General features: G+C 34.8%; 1 protein-coding gene across 11 annotated transcripts in view; it reads right to left on the bottom strand.

Annotated features, from left to right (window-relative positions):
- CUNH18orf54 (chromosome unknown C18orf54 homolog) overlaps positions 1 to 23,216 on the bottom strand; it is a 55,171-nt gene extending 31,955 nt beyond the window's left edge. For 6 of the 11 annotated variants that reach the window (XR_003435256.1, XR_003435253.1, XR_003435250.1 and 3 more), the window contains exons 1-8: positions 23,057 to 23,215; positions 22,373 to 22,469; positions 20,364 to 20,692; positions 18,873 to 19,655; positions 18,168 to 18,318; positions 14,815 to 14,917; positions 8,487 to 8,618; positions 7,092 to 7,162 (exon numbers count right to left, since the gene is read on the bottom strand). Coding sequence is in view for 3 of the 11 variants with exons in the window: in XM_027118557.1 (XP_026974358.1) it covers positions 3,591 to 3,663; positions 7,092 to 7,162; positions 8,487 to 8,618; positions 14,815 to 14,917; positions 18,168 to 18,318; positions 18,873 to 19,655; positions 20,364 to 20,646 (1,596 nt within the window). In the remaining 8 variants the exon portion in view is untranslated. Of the gene's footprint in view, positions 1 to 105; positions 3,664 to 7,091; positions 7,163 to 8,486; positions 8,619 to 9,230; positions 9,310 to 10,613; positions 12,428 to 14,814; positions 14,918 to 18,167; positions 18,319 to 18,872; positions 19,656 to 20,363; positions 20,693 to 20,981; positions 21,159 to 22,372; positions 22,470 to 23,056 lie in introns of those variants that run through there. The other 5 variants (XM_027118557.1, XM_027118556.1, XR_003435257.1 and 2 more) reach the window with 5 other exon arrangements.
- Between the last annotated feature and the right edge of the window lie 181 nt (positions 23,217 to 23,397).

Here is a 23,397-nt window from a genome sequence, read left to right as displayed (position 1 = left end):
TCTTAAAAGTTTTCAGGGCTCAAGAGGTTAGAAAGCTTATAACCAAGTCATCCAAAATACAAAAATGTTAATCTTATTTGATAAACTGCAATATCAAAAAAGAAATCTCTTCCATAATAGGTTTAATTTACCTCATTTTAAAAAGGATTTGCAGGACATCACATAAATAAAAGACGTGGTTTCTCCTATCTTGAGCTTACAACCTTATATAGGAAATCAGGCTTAGAATTATCAATTAACACTTTAAATTTACATGTTTCTGGTTTTACATCATTATGTAAGAGACACTATCAAGGAGACAAAACAAAATCAATCATCTAATACTTTTTGAGACATTTTCTCCCCTAAGGATACAAATTTGCTACAAGAGGAATATCAAAAACATAAACAAGAAATATAACAGCTAAATGAGCGATGGGGAAGGAAAATGGAGAGCCAACCTACCAGAGTTTGGAAGGTGAGAATGTTTGGAAAAGTAAGCATAAACTCTGTCAGAGCTTTAAAGAAATGGCAGAGTAAGCTTTAAATAACCAGAATGAAAGAAAACTGAGTATTTCAAGTATGAGAAATAATATGCATAAAGGTGAGAACATACACAGAAAGTTTGGGAGAATCTGAGTAAAGCAATTTAGCTGCAGCAAACTTGCTGAAATAAATCAGTAAGATTACAGTGGCGGTGTGCACAACAGTATCTTGTAAACACTAGTCAGGATGTCTTTGGATGTATGAACTGAAAATGAGGGGAAGAATGGTCATGGGTGAAATAAATATTAGGAGGCAAATGGACTAGTCTCCGTTAATGTAACGAAGTTGCTACGTTGTAAAAAAAAAAGTTGTTACGCAGACATGTCTGGTCTACCGTAAGGACAATGTAGAATAAACTGGGAGGGTAAAAAACTAATACTTTTGTTCAAAAAAGGAAAATGATCTTAGCCACAGATGAATTTTGTTCCCTTTCATGCTACTTGCCTATTGTCAAGTTTACTTCTTGAGAGCACTTCTAACAAAGAGGTTTTGAGACATAGTGAAAGGTGGGACAGGAAAAAAGGAAACAAATTCAAAGTAATGAGTGATTCCACATATTCAAAACATAGGGGGAAAAAAAGAAATCTTGTCATGATTTATCTTCAGGCAACATTTTGGTATAACTGCATATGATTTAACAAGACATTATCCGAAACATTAAATACAAAATAATAACCCCCCAAATCCACATTTATAAATTTCAACAAGAAATAACATAACTAGAGAGACATATAACCCAAACAAACCCAAGAAGACAGAGTTCCTCAGTTTGATCAGAAATCTCTATGAAGCTGAAATGAATTGTCCCAGAAAAAACTGAGAGTTCTTACTGATAACAAAGAAAATACAGTTGAGTTTCAAGTCTTCACATATGCATCACACTTTTATCGCTTGATCTCAAATAATTTTTGGAATTAGGTTAAATTTTTTCATGCTCAATTAAAAATCTGAAATGTCTTATTAAAATTTTATCACTTTTTCTATTTAATATTTTTCAATATACCTAAAAGAGAGAAAAAGGTTGATAAAACTTTATATTCACAATCCTATTTTTAAAACTAATTGTTCTCATCTGCTTTAAATTCCCAACTCAGCAGTCTCAATACTGTTGTCTCCTTTTTTTCCTCTGGAAATCTCAAAATAAAAAATACTGAAATATTTAACAATTAATTAAATCAATTCCTTAAAGAATTTATTGAACATTTATCATTTACATTTTTTTCTTGTTTGAATCTCCTATATATTTTTTGAAAGGTTAGAATTAATCATTTAAAGTTCTCTTTTTTGCTAAAAAACTTAAACTTCCACATTTAATACAAAAAGAAAAATACTCTGGGGTAAGTATAATCAAGTTTCTTAAAATACTAGTTATAACAAAATTTTAGAACAGGCTTATCTTATTTAGTACTGGATATATGTTCTTGCAAATGGAAGAACTAACCAAATCAGTGCTACTCAGAGTCAACACAGCATAATAATCCCTTTGGAGATGCTTTCTAGGTATACTAAACATATTATATCTGATCAACAGATAATATGTAATTATCTGCTATCTTTGTCTGCTCTGCCTTTAGAATTCGTTGGATACTGGATTTCACTGGAACATGCTCCGCTCAGATCTATGTTCATCCACTTAAAATCTATCTGCAATTTTAACAACCACATTTCAATCATCAAAGTAATGTCTTGTTTGATTGTATGCAAACTACCTGCTGTGAAGCAGAAGACCATAATCAGAAATAGAATGTCTGCGGCAAAAACACCTCCACAGAGTAAACACAACAAACTTATTAGCAAGTGACTCTCAAACTGGGCAAAAAGAATAGTACAGTGACTGACTCACTAGGCAAGGAAAAGAAAGACAGGATTCACTCCACAGTCTCTGACATGTAAGTTCTATAACAAAGGCCTTAGATAGTGCTTTAAATTGGGGGGAAAAATTCTTTGACCCAATGTACTTAGAAATTCCTATTTGACAGTGAAGCTACTTATTAGCAAAAACGCTCCAATTTGGGTAGTGTTAATTTGTACTATTTGTATACATACCAATTCTTTAATTTCATTAGGCTTTTTTAATATGCTTTGCCATGTCTTATGAATTATTCCTTCATTTTGTTGGTAAAGATGCTTCCTGCTTATTAGACGCTCATTTGGTAGAAGTTGCAAAATTATAGAGCTCTGTTCAGTCCTAGCTAGTGACAAACCTTAAAGAAAGTTCAGCACTTACAAAATAGCTTTAAAATAGTTACTTTCTAATTTTCCATATTCATTTAAGTTTAGTTATCAAATTCCATAAAGCAACTGGCCACTGATACAGTTTTTACTAGTTTGAGCTAACCTCAAAACTTAAATCTGGGAAATAATATCAAAATATTAAAATCTCAAATATCCCCCCCCAAATATTTTATAAACTGTCAAGTACTGTCAAGATTATCTTACATATAGAATCAAAGCATTAATTAAATGAGGTTTTCCTGGAATTCACAATATAAAACATCCTTTTAGCACTGCACCAATTAATGTTATTTGCAAATATAACATATTCTTAAATGTTTGCTTTATGAAACTTGAAAGTAACATACTTCCATATGGATAAGATACCCCATAACAATTTTGACATTCCTCAAGCTCCTTAAGTGGATACTAACTTTATAAAAGAGTCTATTTAAGAGATTTTGGATAGAAACCAGGAAAAGCTTCTTAATGATCCAGAATCAGATGATAAAATGATGAGGATGCTGAAGAAGGTTAAGTCCATGTAAGCTTCAAGAACGGAAATCATCCATCTTTGAATATTAGACATTTGACAGCCTGAAGACCAAAGTCAGACTAGGCCATATAGTGTGGGTCCTTCTAGTTCACCTCCTGGTATTTTGGCACAAAATGAGGATAGACCACAAAAATCTATGGACATTTTCAAGTCTGGTTTTTAAAAAATATATAATACTTGAACCAATCACAGAATAATATATGGCTTCTAATTACTTTGTCAGTTTAAGCAATAGGAAAAAAATACATTTTTGTTCTGTGGTGACTACTTATTGGTTAGACTTTTATTTTCCTCTTCATATTTTCGGTGACTGTTTCCCACTGGAATCATCAACCAGGTCTCTCAGGCGAGATAAATGGTGCAAAGCCCTTCATTAAAAAGTATAAAACACATTATAAACCAATATTAAGGACTGAATAGGTAATGCAAAAAGAAATGGTGATTATATTGTTTCTTAACTTCAAAATTAGTACGAGAGATAAGTTTATGGAATAGTTTTAGTATCAAAACTGAAAATTTTTCTTTACAAAACCTTGCAATCTGAATAACTGAGGGTTAAAATAATTCATCTAAAATTCTATAAACACTTACTTAAAAAAATTATATGTTTCACATTTAAGGGTTTTTTTTTTTGAAAGTGTGCCAAGTAGCCTAATAAGAAACAATAATAGGTATCACTTGTGTCACACTTAAAGCATCTTTTTCATGTACTTTGCAGAATGAAATGATACCTTCTGATATACTGTGTATATCATTTAAGAAATAAAGGACATAATTCATTTTTAACATGTACAATCAAGAGAGCTAAATTTAAATAGCACTAAAGAATCAGTTACAATTGAGGAAAACTCATTTTTATTGAGCATGGGGGAAAACAAATGACAATTACATTGAATAATGCAGTATTATACCAACAACCTGGTTTTTCTCAATCATCCCTCAGACAAACCAAGAAGATAGGAGCCCTTAACTTTCCAGTCTTCCTCTAAAAGTATTCTTCCAGCTTTCCTTCTCCCTTACCCTTCAGATCCTTGAGGATCACTCAAAAATATCAGTTAATCAACCATATTTCAAATCTCTGATAAATAAGAGACCAAGAAAAACAGAAATAATATACCAGTAATCTCTAAGGTGAGAAATTAGTAAGAAGTTACTGAAAGGTGGTGACTACAACACCTTATTCTACAGTCTCCAACACAGGTTCAATTGATGTATATTAAATAAAATATATCTTCCACTTTACCAAAGATAAGGAGAGGGAGGAAATTAGTAGTGTTAATTACTGCATTATGTCTATTTCCCTGTACTCTATTTCTTAGACACTTCTACTCAAATGTATTAAGAATCTGAATTCTGCCATCCTTTTGGCAGCTTCTGTTAATTTCTGAGATTGTCATCCTCATTAACTAAATGACAATAACTCACCCAGAGTTACTAAGCAATCAGAGGTAAAATTAGACTTTATTATTTCTACATCCTAATATCTCTCTACTTAAAGAATTATTTTCTTCCTACAGACATATTTATGAGGAAGAAGATAATCTGTAAATATACTTGGGGCTTATCTTCCTTTTTTCTTTTCAGGCTGTGACTCAAGAGAAGGAAGATGACAAGTGGCTAGAATCTGATGTTACTGTTTACAAATCGGAGGGTCAACAGATCCTTTAGATTTAGAGGGTCTATGAAATTGGATGGGGAAAAAAATCATCTTTATTTTCACAAAATGCTATCTCTAAATTAGTATTTCCTTCCATTATGAATGTAAGCAACAGCCAAAATCTGTGACCTCATACGCCATAGAAATCAGAGGTATTTTCATATCACATTATAGTCATTGCAAGTATGTTTTATACTCATCACTACTTCAAAATTACAATAGTTATATAATAGTTACAAAATTACAACAGTTATTAAACCCACTGCTAAAACATACGTCCTCTAAGTCTTTCTGTCTACAGTCCAAAAGTTCATATGACATAACTGGCCAACTATTAGACAACTTTAAGTCTAGTTTTCATCCTCCAAATAGTGAAGTCTCACTGGTAACCCAGACATCAATGCCTTCCAATATTCCCTTTCTGTAATTGTTTGCTTATCAATATGTGAAAGGTAAGTAAAAGAGCACACCATGGTTTAATGCTTTTATTCAAGTTATGCAAAAGGCCTTCACACTAATACATGTTTTTACAAAATGAATTTTAACTTACCTGTATTTTAAATGTATTGTCTTATTTTAAATGCAATAAAGAGAAGCATATTTTACTAATTAGAAATGTATTTTAATATTTTCATAGTTAATTCACTATAACTGGTTTCCTTTCTAATCCCATGTAGTATATTTTATGTCTTTAAAACAAAATGTCAGGTAGAAAGGGGAGTGGGTAATAATGGGAAGGAATAAAAAAGCTAAGCAGAAGTGTGAAATCTTCAGTCTCCCTACCTCAGCTACGCAATCATTTGGCAGTTCCTTTCATCTAACCTCTATCTCCCGTTTTGAGAATAAAGCAATCTGTTTAGAGAAGAGTCTATCAAAAGTGATTGGTATTTCAAAGTTAAGTGTAGGGAGAAGGAAAGGATAAAATTGTAGAAGGAAATTATTCTTGATTTTCTTCTCTCAAAAAGTGAAAAAGCAGGCTAACGGGGAAAACATCAACCTAAGGGTTGTATTACAACATTGAATAGTCATTCACCTTAAAAACTGAAATTAAAAAACTCATTTCTTATTGTGACAATGTATCTATTGATGATCATTCAAGTAAATACTAATCAACCCACAGAAACTCAGTAACACTGATTATGTGATGGCAATTTAGCTATACTTTACCCATTGACATCTTACATTTGTTTTTCTACTAGTACTACTATACTGGCTGTTCTCTTAAATACTATGTTAACTGGCCTATATTCAGCCTAGAATCCAGCAAGAACTGAATGAAAGGCTTTTCAGAACAAACTGTCCACTATTTCCTAGATCTAAGTAAAATATGAGCACATTAGAATAAAGAAAAATGTTTGGTTTAGGGTCAAGTTTTGCAAGTCTGAGAGCTAATTCTGTCTATCCCTAGTGTAGAACGAAGACCAGAAAATTGAGCAAGAAAAGAGATCTGAGAAATGAGACAACTTCCCAGCTATCGTTAAGTTTGGTTTTCACAGCATGGCCTTTAGTATTGAGAATTACAAAATCTTACACATTCATATGTGTAAGGGCGCTTCATATTCACACAATCAAATCTATAAAATAAATACCCGTCTCTTCTACCAATATCATGACTATAGGAAATTCTTCCCAACTTTTTAACATATGTAACTAAGAAAATAAGTAGATTAACACCTTAGGGCATTTAGACCTATCTTTATATTCAGGACATTATATCCACTTAAATTTCTGTGGCGATATGTCAAATAATGATATACTTACTTAGGATTATTTATCTCTTCTAGAGGGAATATATGACAACACATTTCACGTACAAGTTGTTCTTCCAGAATATCCACACCAATACTATCTCAAATTGTTGGTATTACTCAGAAATGAAAAGATATTTTCCCTAGGCCATTCACATCTATTATATTTTTAGTGTCTACAGTTATCTCATTAGGTCCTAAGAACATTTTCAATAGAAAATAGCACAAATTTAAGAGAAAACCTCAGGATTAAAAATTATGCTCAAAGAATCTTAAATATACCTAGCACACTTCCTCTTCCAGCTACTTTAATTCCATTCTGTAACCTTCTGATTTCAATCAGAGATGTTTGTATCCATAACATACTCAGAAATTAACAGAGAACACTTACTTTTGAAGTGACCTATTAACAGGAGCCATATTTTCCTTCAACTGTAATTTAGAGAAATCATCTTCTGAAACCTATTATTAAAAACACCAAATATAATAGAACAGTGAAAATATTATATAATTATAAACCTATACGCTATTTACTATGTGTGATTAATAAGAACATTAAAAATATTGTCCGCATTCCCAAGGAAATAATTCTAAGCAAATAATTTTCAGGAAAGCATTAAATATATATATATATTTTTTTTATTCTAAAAATACTACAACTTTTTCATCTTGCAACTGTCCTAAAGTATGCTTCAAAATGTTTGTTCATTAAATATCAAATCTTGGCTTGAAATTATGACTTTACTGAACAAGGCTTTATCTCAAGAATGTTTAAAAGGGGAAGGAAAAGAAGGATGGATTGCACTGTATGTTAGTGTCATGATCATTAGAATGTAAGGAGAAAAATTAAGAAATACAACTTAAGTGAGTAGCATGTGATAGTTCCTAAAATCTAGTACACTCACTTGTAATGAAAACTGAATTTTGTAAAGCTCTACTGAATAACAAAATAAACAATATCAATTAAAATGTATTAAGTATTTTCCAGGTATTAAGTTTTTACCAGGTGCCAAGGACTATAATAAGTACTTTCTATAGTTTGTTTCAATTTGTCTTCTCAACAATCTCATTTTACAGAAGAGGAAACTGAAATTAAGGAAGTTAAGTGATCTGTACAAATACTGCACTTGCTAGTAAGTGGCAGAATTAGAATTCACAATCAGGCTTGGAAGAACATAAGCTAGGTTTGTAAACACTATACTACTGTGAGGAAAATTCGACCCCTATGAAATATCAGCCCAAAGCAGAAACAGATTTCCAAATTCCTAGGAAATACACAAAAACACAATTACTTTAAAATAAAACTTTACATAACCGTATTAAGAGTCAATAAACACATGGTAACAAAATTAAACTTCAGATGACAAAGGTTATGGGGAGAAGTCTAATGTTGAAAGGTTCTCTAGGCCACCTCAAATATAAACACAGGAAGTTGGACTACACAGAATAATTTTGTAGGGCATTAAAAAACAACTCTTACAATCCTTTCATCTACAGTTTTAATAACATCATATCTAAATACGATGTTGTATTTATAACCATAAACTTAATAGAACAATCCATTCAGGGGTACACAACTGCAAAAATCTTACAGTATTAAATCTGAGTAAGTTACTTTCTAAAAAAAAGAATAACAACAGTACAACTCTACGACATGTGTTATATACCATGCTTATTAACATAAAATTAGAGGTGAGGCTAAGAAAGATCTAGGAGGAAATCTTATCCTTCACAGATCTCAATTCACATTCATAGATTTCAATTCATAAATTAAGTTTGTGCTTACTTGTTTAATTTCGCCTTTTGGCTCTGTAGTTTTATTCTGATTAAAACTTTCTTGCACTGCTTGAAGATTAAATAACATTTGTTTCAGGGCTTCAACAGGACCATGGTGTTTCCCTCCAGAAAGGGTACAGCTCTAGAAGTTAAAACAGATGAATGATGAACCATCCAAATTCAGAAGGGGAATAGTTCTATTTTGTATTATTTCCCCACAATATAAATTAATGCAAAATCCAAACAATACATGTCCATAATGTGTTCCAACAAATCAAAACTGTAACTCATAAACCTCTCCTTACCCAGTCACTTAAAGACAATCACTATTAACAGCTTGGCACATCCTTCCCAGTCCTTGTTCTTTTAAAATGAATGGTACATGTTTACATTTGCAATGCGTTCACTTAGTACATTTAAAATTATAGATTTTTCGAACTGAAAGGTCCTCAGAGAGCAGGTAAGTCAATATGCTCTTTTCAAGTGTGTAAATGACACTGGTTATCAGCTGAACAAGGACTAGAATTTCAAATATCATATTCTCTGCACACTTCCAAATACGTTTTCACACAGGGAATGCTGGTTTTTCACCTCTTTATGGACCACACATTCCTTGCTACCTTAAAAACACTCACACCTCGATTACCACTGATCTTATCTGCATCCAAAGAAGGCAACAGCACTTAGCCACATAAGGTAGTCAGTTAAGAGAACCTGTACAGGATATTTTTAAACTTCTTTTTTAAAGTCTTACCTTTATTTTTACATCTTTCAAATGAGTTGCTGTGTCCTGATAATCATCCACAAAGTGGAAAATAGGCCTCTTAAGATGTCTATAATTTAAAATATTTCAACATGGACAGTATAACATATATACGAAGTTAAGCACAGTGGCCAAAAAGATTTTAAAGGCACTCTCCACAGTTATATGAACAGGGTATAAGAAACAAGGCGTGGGAACGTAATAAAATGGTGCAGCTCCTGTAGAAAACAGTATGGTAATTCCTCAAAAAACTAAATACAGAATTACCACAATGATCCTGCAACTCCCCTTCTGAGTATATACCCAAAAGAAATGAAAGCAGAGATTCAAGCAGATATTTGTACACCTATGTTCATAGCAGCATTATTCACAATAGTCAAAAGGCAGAAGCAACCTAAGTGTCCATCAACAGATAAATGGATCAACAAAACATGATACATACACACAATGGTGTATTATTCAATCTAAGAAAGGAAGGAAATTTTGACAGATGATACAACATGGATGAACCTTGAAGACGTTATGCTAAGTGAAATAAGCCAGTAACAAAAGGAACGATATAGTATGAGTCTTCTTATAAGATGCTATGGATTGAATTGTGTCCCCCACCCCAGAATTCATGGTGAAGCCCTAACCTTGAATGTGGCTGTATTTAGAGATAAGGTTATAAGGAGGTAATCAAGGTTAAGTGAGGTTATAAGGGTGGGACCCTGAAACCATAGGATTAATATCCTCATAAAGAGACACTTAAGAGCTCAAGGAAAGGCCATATGAGGACAAAGTGGGAAGGTGGCTTGTATGCAAGGCAGGGAGAGAGCCTTCACCAGTAACAGAATCAGTCAGCACCTTGATCTTAGATTCTCCCACCTCCAAAACTGTGAGAACCAAATACCTGTTGTTTAAGCCACCCAGCCTATGGTATTTTGTTATGGCAGCCTCAGCAGACTAAAACATATACGGTTCCTAGAATAATCAAATGCATAGAGACAGAAAGTAGAATGGTGCTAGCAGAGGCTGGGGGTAAAGGAGGATGGGGAGTTAGTGTTTAGTGGGTAGTTTCAGTTGGTAAAGCTGAAAAAGTTCTAGAGATAGACAGTGGTGATGGTTGCACAGCAATGTGAAGGTACGGTACTTATTGCACAGAACTATACACTTAAAAATGGTCAGGGCTTCCCTGGTGGCGCAGTGGTTGAGAGTCCGCCTGCTGATGCAGGAGACACGGGTTCGTGTCCCGGTCCGGGAAGATCCCACATTCCGTGAAGCGGCTGGGCCCGTGAGCCATGGCCGCTGAGCCTGCGTGTCCAGAGCCTGTGTTCAGCAACAGGAGAGGCCACAACAGTGAGAGGCCCGTGTACCGCAAAAAAAAAAAAAAAAGGTCAAAATAGTAAATATTATATATACTTTACCAAAATTTAAAAAAAAAGAAAGAAAGAAAAAGAAACAGGGCATAAGGATCCAGTTCCACTTATACTCCTACAACCTTGGAGACAGCACCTGAGGCATTATCTCTAAATGATCTGCATCCAGCCACTGGTTTAGAAGAAATTCAGGTTGCCTAATGCCAACCATAAAAGTTACAAAAGCTTGCCTCTGCAATTTGCTATGTCTGCCTTGAGTGAACTTTTCAGGCAAAATTCTGGTCAGAGTACCAAAAAAGAAAACTACAAAACAGATTATATGAACTGTTCTGTGCCACTCACAAATGAATGTTTAATAAACGTTGGCATGTTTGATAGAATTTGTTCTGAGACTTCTCATTAAATCCTTGTAGTGAATGTCTCTGAGTATGTCTTTTTATATAGTATAGCTCTGACTCTCGGAACTATAGTAATGTTTCATGTATTCAAAAACCAATTATTTAAACCACATAAAATGTGGGAATAACCCAATTTACACAATAAAAAAAATGAGCCACCTAACAGCATTACAAATGAACAACATGACCACACTGAAAGGAGTTGGGTAGAAAATAATTAACCACGGTAACCTTGGAAAAGAATATTTTGACTGGATATTGCAAGGCAAAAGACAAAAAGAACCATACACAAATAATATAATCTAATTAGTAAATGTGTTTCTTACAGCAGTATGGGTTAGCAATTCTGAAACTATGCATATGCTAAGACTGAAAAAATAAGTAAACCTATTATAGATAATAAGAGTAAAGATTCTCACCAGATGAGAAAGAAGTTACAAATAAGGAACAGAGGGGCTAAAACAAAGTCTGTGGTATTGGACTAGAATAAGTAGTATCAGTACGAACTCATGATTTTATACTACATATAAAATATATATATGTAAACAGATATACAAATAAGTATGTGTGTATGCGTGGCTTAGTAAACTTATGTTTCCTAAGTCTGCCTGCTGAGAAAGTCTAGAATAAAAACCCAGCAGCAATAAGCACACCTAGTGCCTAGATCTTAGTTTCTAAATACCATTTTCCAATAAAAAGAACCATGGCTCCTCAGAGAAGTGCTCAAAAAAGCATAGGGACATGTCAAAAGGACACGTGGAGCCAACCTGAAGCAACTCTTTATGGCCTAAACTAAAACAATTTAAGCAACAAAATAAGTAATAATATTGTATTGTGTTAAACCTAGAATAAAATAAATATCTATGAGTCCTAATATAAATAGTTTAATAAATAAATGGGGGAGAAGGAATAGCTCTTCATTACACAAGAATTTCAATTAATAATGCAGACAAAAAGTCAATATCCACCAATGGATACTAAATTAGTAGATGAAAGTTTGAGACTACTTGCATAGTCTCACAGTATCTCCCCTACGATATTTATTAATTACAAGGGGAAACCATGATTTTACTAAAGAGAAAACCAGTAGGCACCACGTGTTCAAGACTAACATCAAAAGTATTAATATATTATAATTTTATATATTACATATTATTTTATTAACATATTGCTCTGGACTGAATGTTTGTGTCCCCCTACAATTCAAATGTTGAAGCCTAATCTCAATGTGACAGTATTTGGAGGAGGGGCTTCTGTGAGGTAACTAGGTCATAAAGGTGGAACTCTCATGAGTGGGATTAGTGCCCTTATAAGAAGAGAAACAGAGAGCTTTCACCCTCTCTGCTCTTGAAGATACAAGAAGATGACCATCTGCAAACTAGGAAGCAGGATCTCACCAGACACCTTCATCTGGACTTCTCAGTCTCCAGAACTGCGAAAAATAAATGTTTGTTGTTTAAGCCAACTGGTCTAAGGCATATTTATTACAGCAGCCTGAACTAAGGAACATATCAATATTACCAATGATATCAATATATCATGAACCCTCTTATATGATGCACTGAGAAGGGCACAGCATGATTTCTGTTGCATTCTTGCCAAAAATTCATAACCTCATTCTAATCATGAGAAAACTTCAGATAAACCCAATTCAGGAACTATCTACAAAAAAACCAATGACCAGTAACTCTGAAAAAGTGTCAAGGTCATGACAGACAAGGAAAGACTGAGGAACTGTCAGACTTAAGTAAATTAAGAAGACATGACAACTAAATGCAATGCTGGATCCTGCAACAAGACATTGGTAGAAAAACTGGTGAAATCAGAATAAGGTCTGTAGTTCAGGTAACAGTATTGGGCCTATGTGATCATTATGATATAAGATGTTAACATTAGGGAAGCTGGGAGAAGGGTCACAGGAACGACCTGTATTATTTTTGCAACTTTCTGTACATCTAAAATTATTTAAAAATAAAAAACACCATGGTAGTGAGGCTGTGTGTGTAAAGGCATAAGAAAAGGGATTAGTTGGTTAGTATTTAACAGTCATCCATCTCAAACTCTGAAAAACTTATGCAAAAACTTATGGTCCAAGTAAATTGCACCACCCAATCCTTTAGTTGCTTGGCTCAAACATCTTGGACTCATCCTTTGAATCCTCTCTATCTCCATCCTACGAGGTCACCTTCAAAACACATCCCAAGTCTAACTATTTCTGACCATCTCCAATGTACCCACCTAGCCCAAGCCTTTACAATCCCTATCCTGGAAGACTGCAAAAGCCTCCAAACTGGGTTCCTTGTCCTTCTCTAGCTCCTTTCAAGGTCTATGTTCCATACAGCTGCCTGTTTATATTTTAAAATGTAGATCTGATAATTTCATTCCTCCAAAGTACTCCAGTGACTTCTCATCTCGCTGAAATAAAACATAAAATCTTCATTCCATTACTTACATAGCTACATGATCTGACTCCTGGTTACCTCTCCATCTTATCTCTTAACCATTCATCCTTGTTCTTTCTGATTGAGCTACACTGACTGGACTCTGATATTCCTTGAACATGCCAAACACTTCTCTGCGTTGGGGTTTCTGCACTTACTATTCCCTCTACATGTAAAGTTACTTCCCTACGGGTACACACAAGGCTTATTCACTCATTTTAGGTTTTGGCACAAACATCACCTCTCTAGAGAGGCGATTCCTACCTACTCTAGTTAAAATTTCTCTATCCCAAGTAATTTTTCTTTATAACATTTTGTAGTATCTCCTTATATATTACATTTTGATATAGCTTATCTCTCCAATTTGGAATAAAAACTCCAAGATGCAAGGTTTCTTCTCTCTTATTTACTATTAGGAATACAGTTCCTAGAAAAGTGCTTGGTATCCAAATATTTGGCAAATAAATATTTGATAATTAAGCTTCACTTAATCAGCATCTGCTATAGTATCTTATACAGAGCTCTAAGGTCAGGGACTTCCCTGGTGGTCCAGTGGGTAAGACTCTGCACTCCCAATGTAGGGGGCCCGGGTTCAATCCCTGGTCGGGCAACTAGATCCCACATGCATGTCACAACTAAGAAGTCTGCAACCCTGCATCCCACAACTAAGACCAGGTACGGACAAAACAAATATTAAAAAAAAAAAAAAAAGAGCTCTAAGGTCAGACATATTCTGACAGCCTCTACTTTCTCTAGTAAATTTCACTGAAGGAAAAGATATATATTGTATTAAAATTTTTAGCTAATTTTTGTTTTGAGTGTTCAATCTCTCAAATCTTCCAGATGTTAAAATATCAAAAGTGTATTTCAATATTTAACAGCCATGGCTTATACTTCTAAATCATATTATATATCATTCCTTATGTGTATATATACACATTTACACTTCATTTTAGGGTTACTTGCAAGATACACATATGCTGATTTTATAAAACTGGATAATAAGTTTCCCATTTTAAATCATAGGGGTGATAATTGCATCTTAGAAACATAACTCTCAATAAGCAACCGCCCTATGGGAAAATATAATTTACTCTATAAGATTCTGTTTTGTATGTTTTTCACAAGAAAAAAAAAAAACCATTGTAATAACAATTTAGGCTCCCTGTAGAGTTCAATCCCAGGTCACTCTACTTTAGAATACTAAAATAAAATTATCAATAATTCTAGGAGTGATGGTTTTATGGAAGTGTGTTGGGGAAGAAGGGATTTTAGTCATTTTTTGTTTTATACTATCTAAATAACTTAGAAATTAATATCTATATATATTAGTCATAAATATTCTTTTAATAAGTTAAAAAGATTTAACATCACCCACCTGATTATCATTATTTAAAAAGTCTTCAAGGAACCCGTCAGCATACTTTGCCCTTGAAGTTTGTTGAACACTATCATCAGAGTTAACCGGAACAGGAGATTTGCTAGGATTTAAGGATACGAGACAGCAAATAAGTTCCCCATTTACAAAAATTAGACAGTATATAACTGATGGTTATCATTTAAAGTGGTCATCACTAAATAACCATTAGGATTCATATTGATGCTGCTTAGTGATTCCTTTACCTTCTCCCTAAACTTCTTCCTTCATCCCGCCCTATCTCCTTGCTTCTCCTTTAAAGCTTTAAGGAAAAACTATATAGAAACTGAAGACATTAGTCTTCAACTAAACAAATAAGCCTTCAAATATAAGTATCCTCCAAAAGCTCATTTGCTTGAAATAAGCAGTGCATTTTTCCAATTAAACATTGTTAGTTACTCAATATTAATACACAAAACTGACAGAAATTTATTAACAGTTTCTACTGGGATGGCAGTTACATGCTCTTCTACGTCAAAGCAATAGGACAGACTTCTCCCCCAGAACTGGCACATATTAATATAAAGGACAGATTAAAGTGGGAGAAGGATCAATTTTGAAATTAAAATTCCTGAGTTCAAATACCAGTCCCACTCACTTATATGACTTCACAAAACTTTATCTTCAGTTTCTACATTTGTAGCCCCACTTATGTCACAGAAGTATTGCATAAATTAACTCAATATACCTGGTACATTGAATAGAGCTCAATAAATAATAGTTTCTATCTTGATGTTCAAGCAGAAGGAAAGGGGATCCCCAGCAAGAGTAAAAATTTTCCCCAAACCAAATTCTATTAGTTACAGAGAATAAAGAAACTCATTTTATCTTTTTCATTTATATATCAATATAAGATGTATCTCTAACTCAAATACTCAGATATCTAAGAATCTTCTTAAAACATTTAAATGTAATAATGCTTTTTTCTCAATAATTAGCAGCACTTCATTATTGACTCATTTGATTTGTAATTTACTAGGAACTTTTTCTCGCTTCCAAGTAGTCTTTTCTCCCATTCTTTACCAAAGAGTTTGTACATCCACCAACTATCAACAAAAAAGCATTTACCTCATTATAGAAGATGGGTGCTGGATATATAGGGAATCATTATACTATTCTTATACTTTTGTATTTGTTTGAAATTTTCCATTATAAAAGTTAAACCAAAAAAAAAAATTGTCTGGTTGTAGTTATTCTATCTCTCAGTACACTACTTGGAGTATTTCCCAGTCAATTTTATTTCTGATGACAGATTGATAATAATTTGTCATTATCACAGTGAAGTAAGGTCTATTCCTTCTTCTCACACCATCATTAATTTAATGTAAAACATATCCATCATAATATGAATTTAATCTTCCAAAAATCAACTACTGTACCATAAGGTACTAGGGCAAACCATTAATAATAATTATACAAGTTAGAAGTCATAGTATCTAATTACAAAATACATTTGATGCATTCAAAAATTTTACTCTTAATTTAAGCATCTCTGATATGATTTGCTCACCCATTTTGGTTCCACTTGAAAGCAAAGTATTGCAGCTATAGGACTTTACAATTACAGATACAAATACAACCAACTGATAAGAAGATAAGAAATTAGTAAAGATGAAAGATAAGTTTAAGAATTAAGTGAGCTAATTACTAACCCAAGTTTTTTTTTTTTAAAAGATATTAATGAACCAACAAGTGCGAAATGAAGCTAAACAAACAAAAAATACTCTGGATGATCATCGTCACTATTAAAAGTTTTAAGAGAGCATCATAAATCAGAAACTGTCCTAAGTACCTTGTATTTACTTATTTTTTTTAACATCTTTATTGGAGTATAATTGCTTTACAATGGTGTGTTAGTTTCTGCTGTATAACAAAGTGAGTCAGCTATATGTATACACATATCCCCATATCCCCTCCCTCTTGCGTCTCCCTTCCACCCTCCCTATCCCACCCCTCTAGGTGGTCACAAAGCACCAAGCTGATCTCCCTGTGCTATGCGGCTGCTTCCCACTAGCTATGTATTTTACATTTGATAGTGTATATATGTCAATGCTACTCTCTCACTTCATCCCAGCTTACCCTTCCCCCTCCCCTTATCCTCAAGTCCATTCTCCACATCTTCATTCCTGTCCTGCCCCTAGGTTCATCAGAACCATATATTTTTTTCTAGATTCCATATATATGTGTTAGCATACGGTATTTGTTTTTCTCTTTCTGACTTACTTCACTTTGTATGACAGACTCTAGGTCCATCCACCTCACTACAAATAACTCAGTTTTACTTTTTATTATGGCTGAGTAATATTCCATTGTTCATATGTGCCACATCTTCTTTACCCATTCATCTGTCGAAGGACACTTAGGTTGCTTCCATGTCCTGGCTATTGTAAATAGTGCTGTATATTTATTTTCTAATCAACTGAATCCTCACAACCCCAAAGTAGAAGTGATTTGTACAGAGTCTCAGCAAGGAAGTGACAGAGCCAAGATTCCAAACTAGAATTAGTCAGTGTCCACTTACAAAAGAATAAGATGTTCAACTGAGAAGGAATCAAAAAAAGGATTCAGGAATTAACAGACTGTCTGTAACAGAATGAAGGCTTAGACAACTGAAGATAATAAATTATCAGAGCCTAAGGCAGGACACAGGATTACCAAGAATGCATTTCTGATGAATATACGTGTAATAATATCACTAAAAGAAACTTTCCTACCTAAGCTCTCGATTCCTCCTCTATACTCATATTCACGGGTATCTAGGCAAACACTTTTTAAATTATTCTGAGAAACTATGGCATAGAAAGGTTAAGTACACAAATGAAAACAATCTTAGAAACTGCAAACATTTACCATACAAGAAAATGCACCATTATTTACAGAAAATAATGACTAAGAAAGTAAACTGTAAATGAAAAGAAATGAATAACTCTAATACATGGAGAGAATATAGAGGAAGAAAAAACTTAAAGTAAAAAAAGTAACGAGAATTTCAAGCCTTCTCCATTTGCAAGATAGTTGCTTTTGGTTCTAATTCCTCATATTTAATATATATTAATATTTTACAGTGCAACAAAAGGACCATGTAACAAAGACAAAAATTATATAATGTACCTAAGATTATGAAATATTACGCCATCTTGTGGTAACAAATGAAAAATGCAATTTAAAGCAAGCAACACTGAAAGCTATGCTCTACAGAATTACCATGTTATTACCACTGTTAATTATCTTTGTTATTTAAAAGATAAATCAGATGTTCACATGACATTCTTCATTTGGAAAACTGAATAGTTTTTCTATTGTAACTTACTTACAAAGTAACAGGAATATTTTCCCATGATCTTTCTGCTTCAAGTTTATCTAATGAACAAGGACTGTCATCCTTCTTCATAGACTTCGGTAATTCTTCAGTACAATGCTCTAGATTTCTCTTGGCCTTCAGGATAAGCAATTCAATTCTGTCACCTAATTTAAAAGATCACATTAATTCTTTAAGAAAAGAAATAAATGCAAAGCACAGCAAAACCTCACAAAGGCAACAAGAATTCAGATAATTTGGAATACACACATATCTGTAATAGCAAGCTATGTTAAAATGTGACATCTGGGGCTTCCCTGGTGGCGCAGTGGTTGAGAGTCCGCCTGCCGATGCAGGGGACACGGGTTCGTGCCCCGGTCTGGGAAGATCCCACATGCCGCGGAGCGGCTGGGCCCGTGAGCCATGGCCGCTGAGCCTGCGCGTCCGGAGCCTGTGCTCCGCAACGGGAGAGGCCACAACAGTGAGAGACCCGCGTACCGCAAAAAAAAAAAAAATGTGACATCTGTTGTGACACAAAGAAAAACAGAAAAGACATTTTCCAGTCACAAAATGCTACGTAAATGAAGACCATTAAGAGTTCAAAATAGATATATCACTTGATGGTTACATCAAGAATATGACACAAAAACTCCTAGATGTGAGGTCAAATTTATAGCACTTTCTTTGGTTCTTAAAAACAACAACAAAACAAAACAATTACCACTGAATGGCTTTTTGGATCCTGGGAGAAGTGGATTGTCACACTGACATTGGCTATGTTCAGAATCACATTCATATTCATTAACTAATCCTTTATCATCACTCAAGGAATGTGAACTGTTTGACGGTTCAAAAGAATATTCAAAACAATCTAATTTATTCATTAGCTGAGAAGTTCTTTGTGCCTGGTAACTATGCCTAGGGGAACAGTGATCTTCTTTAAATATTTGATAAATCCTTTGACTATTTGTATCGGGCAGCAAGTCTTGATTGTAGAGCCAGACTGGGTATTTGAAATCCGGTATACTCGTTATCCCTGAAACATTAAGGTCAGACTTCTGGCTAGTGAGCCATCTTGGGTAATTCTTTTCAAGTTTGTGTTCTGAACTGTCCCTAAAAGATGATTTCTTGTTAAAAGATAAAGATGGTACAGAAACACACTTATTAACCTTATTCACAAGTTTTGGGTTTTTCAGCCTACCACACTGCTTTCCTTTTACATTTGTGTATACAACTGGGGTAACTAAGTTATCCTTGCCCAGTAGAGTGGCTGGTTCTTGAAAATTTTGATTCTTTTCACTGTTGGATGAACTCAGTCTTCCAGTATGTTTTTTGCTTTTCTTGCTAATTCCATGACCTGCTCCAACATAACTGAAAGAAAATGATCCATCTGCTGGAAGTTTTAATAGATCATCAGTTGTTAGGCTAATGGAGTCCATGTCATTAATAGTCTGTCCTCTACAGGATAAGGACAAATCTTTTTTGTCATCAAGATTTTCAAAAGCTGAAAAACAAAGCATAGTTCTGTTTACCTTCCTGTATCACATATAAAAATACTTTATAATATTCAACAGTAAATGAAAATTAAGAATTAAGAATCATGTTTGCCATTTTCCCTTCCGGAATATATTCTCCACTTCTAAGAGTAGAATGTAACCTTTTTCCACACTAGGGGCCATTCTGTAAGTGCTCAGTAAAGTGTTAACTGGATTATCAACAGATGCATTTTCCAAACTTGTATTCATGGAAACCTTACCAAGGAAAAACCCTTAACATCTTGTGAATATTACTGTCCTACAGAATACAGATCAGGAAGACTAATATAGCCCTAGCCCATCAATTGGAACTGATCAAGTATAAATTCTGAAAGGCTGAGATTTGTTTAAAGTCATTAAGCTAGTTAATGGAAGCTAGAACCACCAAGTCAATGCTATTTCTGTTATGCTATAATAGAACGGCTTAAGGGTTTAGGATCAGCCATCTACTATTATTAGTTACATTTCATGAGCTTCTCCTCTAAGGTCAAAAGGGGATCTTACCTGAAAACCCCTGAGAACCAGAAAATTACAGAATCATTTAAGAAATATAACCAGATCTCAATATTACAAATCATTTTTACCCCAAAAGAAGCATTTAGTTTTCCAAGGCTACAATACATCTCTCAAAATGCTTTAAATCGGTAGGCAAAAAGAAAACAAAGAATAAAGCATACCATTCTTTGGTTTATAAACATAGTTGGAGAATTCTGGCATATTAGCAGAACATTTATCGATGTTAATCTTTCCAGTGCTTGCACCAAGATACATACAGCTTAGATCAAAATCATCAATATAGGCCTGTAGAGCCTGAGATGCAGAACTGTACAGTCTATCCTTATACTGAAAAGAGCCATCAGAGTTAGAGGAATTACTACCACTCAGGTTGCAGCTTGCTAACAGAGAAGATACTGAAGATTCCCGAGAACAAACTCTGTGCTCTGTATTTAATTTTGCCATGGCTTCCTCAAAATGGGTTATTTCCACTCATTTCTCTTAGAAACAACTGTAATACAAAAACAAAAGGTTAAAGTTCCAATTAAAAGGAATAATAGCTGTACAGAGAGAAATTACTAAATCTGTAAACATTTTATAACTTTCTTTAAAAAATAAAATCCATTATCTATAAATTATTTTTAGGTAATGTACATTATAGATTATCTGTTTTAATTACTGTGAATTCCTTCATCATCAATTTAGAAAACATTTATTGATCACCTATTATGTGCCTGGAATTATGTATACAAAAATCATCTAAGACTATGTATAGAAAGTACCAAGGGAAGAATACTCACTTTTTTTTTAAAGTCCTAAAAACTACGATGTACAGTCTTTTCTTATGCTGATATAGGCTATGACATCACAATACCTAACATTCCCTATACAAAATATTTTTCAATTCTTAAGCCTACCACCACGCGCTGCACATAGTAGGTGCTTGATAAATTTTTAAAAGGCATCAAATGACGTAGCTGAAACAAGAAGGAACAATGGAGAATACCCACCTTCAACATTTTAAATGCTAATTTGTAACTTCAGCCAACCCCTTCCCCCAAGACTTGAGAAAACAAAACAATTTACAATATTCATTTATAAAGAAATAAACTGCAAGTCTTACCATATAATGAGCTAGCAAAATGTTCTTTTCCTAAAATAACACTGTCAATAATCATTTTCTGACATTCATTTTTGATACTATCCTCACTATTTTCAATTCTTATGTAAAATGGATTCAGCCCACCTCTCTTTCAAAGGAGACAATAGTTTGGAAACTGCTTTAATGTATTCATCTGTTTTTCCATTATTAAAATTGAGAGAATTCCAGTCTACCTTAATATAGCAACAATAGGATCTATATTTGAAAACCTAAGAAATAACAGAGTGAACAGGTACTACTTCAGTAAATAATATGACATTCTTTTAGAATTAAATCAATGGATTTTCTGAAGTAAAAATGAAAGCTTAATGTCTAGGACTTAACACATGCTATGATGTTATAAAATTAATGTTTAATTTTTGGCTATAATTTTTGGAATGTTAAAGTTTTAACAACTTTTAATGTAATCTTAATAACTGTCAAATTTGACTTTAAAATACTGAGAAAGTTTTCCGTTTACGAAGAAAAGAGTAAAAGGTCAGAGCTGACACTAGTCAGTGCAAAGCAGCAGCAGAACATAAGATAATGGTTATTTAGCCTCTGCTTTCCCTGAATGCTGTGATGCTATTGGTATACCTCTAAAGAATGGCTAGGCCAAGTCAGCTCTGCCCTTTCTTCACCCCTCTCACTAATGATTTTAACTTTTCTCAAGTAAATATTGCTTGGATCACAAACTTGACCAAACGTTTCCTCCCTTATTCCAACACAGGACAGGTTACCGATTTTGTAATTTATTTTACAAAACCTTGAAAACGAAAACAAAACCCTAAGAAGGAAAGCTGTTGGATTACAGTTCTCAGTAAGTGGGTAATAACATTTATTTTAATTCACAAAAGGCAAAAAGAAAATCCACAACTGAATTTTTATTGTGCAAAGTTTCCAAAAGTACACCAAAGAAGAAAGAAAAGTTTAATCAACTCCTATGCACCCATTATCCTGCTTCAACTACCAACACGACGAAACTCTATCCACCCACTTCTCCTCACTTCTGCCACAGAACTATCTGGAAGCAAATTCCCTGCATCTTACCATTTCTTCCGTTAACACTTCCGGGTGTATCTCCAAAAGGAAATCCATCATTCCGACGAATAGAACGTTAGCACGAGTGGCCAGAGATCTCTACTACCTTTCATTCAAAAACAGAACGTAGAGCGTTAAATTACCAATGAGAATAGCTCACAGGAAATGAAGAACAACTCTTAGAAATAACAGCTCTCATTTATGTTATGAAAATGAATATGTGCTTGTTCTGCAGCAAAAAGACAAGAATTAATGACCCTGGAAAGCGAAGATCGCTGGCGCCCCTAAAGCGGAGCATCTTCGGCTTCAAAGCTTCCGCCCTTAACTAGGAAACACCTCCCTCGGGGATTCCAGCACCCATCCACCCACCCACCCACCCCCCACCGCAGTCCCAGACATAGGCTTCTCACAAACCATTCATCAGACAACAAAAGCGAGCGGCCAGTTTTGCCGAGGTGACGGCCCCTAAAGCCCAAGACCATGCCTCCCCGCCCGCTTCAATCGCCGACAGCGCCTCGAGGTCCAGGTCAGGTCCTCTCCTTCCCCTTCCGCGACCCTCCCCCTAAAGTTGCCCGCTTTCCACCGGGACTCTCATCCCGGCCCCTCCCTCGGGAGACAGCCCACCCCTCCCCTCGGGCTGTCAAAGGATGGGACGCCTTTCGAAAACACACGCCCTTTTCCGGCCAAACTCACCGACGAAGGCCTGCAAAGAGAGAAAAGCGCACACGTCCTCAATTCTCCACCCAAAGCCCTGTCCTGCCACCCGACGGGAAACGTGACAAAGCACCCAGACCCGGACGCCGTCCGGCCTCAGGTTCCGCTAGCTCGCAGGCTCCTCCGCCGTCAAAGCCGAGCGCAGATCCCGCGCTCCCTTTCAAACTGACCCAACATGGCGCTGGCTTGCGGTGCGCATGCGTGGCGCTCGGGGGCTGGGGCTAGCAGGGCGAGGGGCAGGAGGCGGGGCGGGGCGTTAGGTCGCTCTCCCTGCTGGGAAGTGTAGTTTCTCCCTCCCGGTCTTCCTTGGGCGGGGAGGT

This window comes from Aethalodelphis obliquidens, unplaced genomic scaffold, assembly GCF_003676395.1.
Source record: "Aethalodelphis obliquidens isolate GAN/ISIS:26980383/991018 unplaced genomic scaffold, ASM367639v1 scaffold19, whole genome shotgun sequence".
NCBI classification, from domain to species: domain Eukaryota; kingdom Metazoa; phylum Chordata; class Mammalia; order Artiodactyla; family Delphinidae; genus Aethalodelphis; species Aethalodelphis obliquidens.
This window is presented reverse-complemented; position numbering and strand designations above follow the sequence as displayed.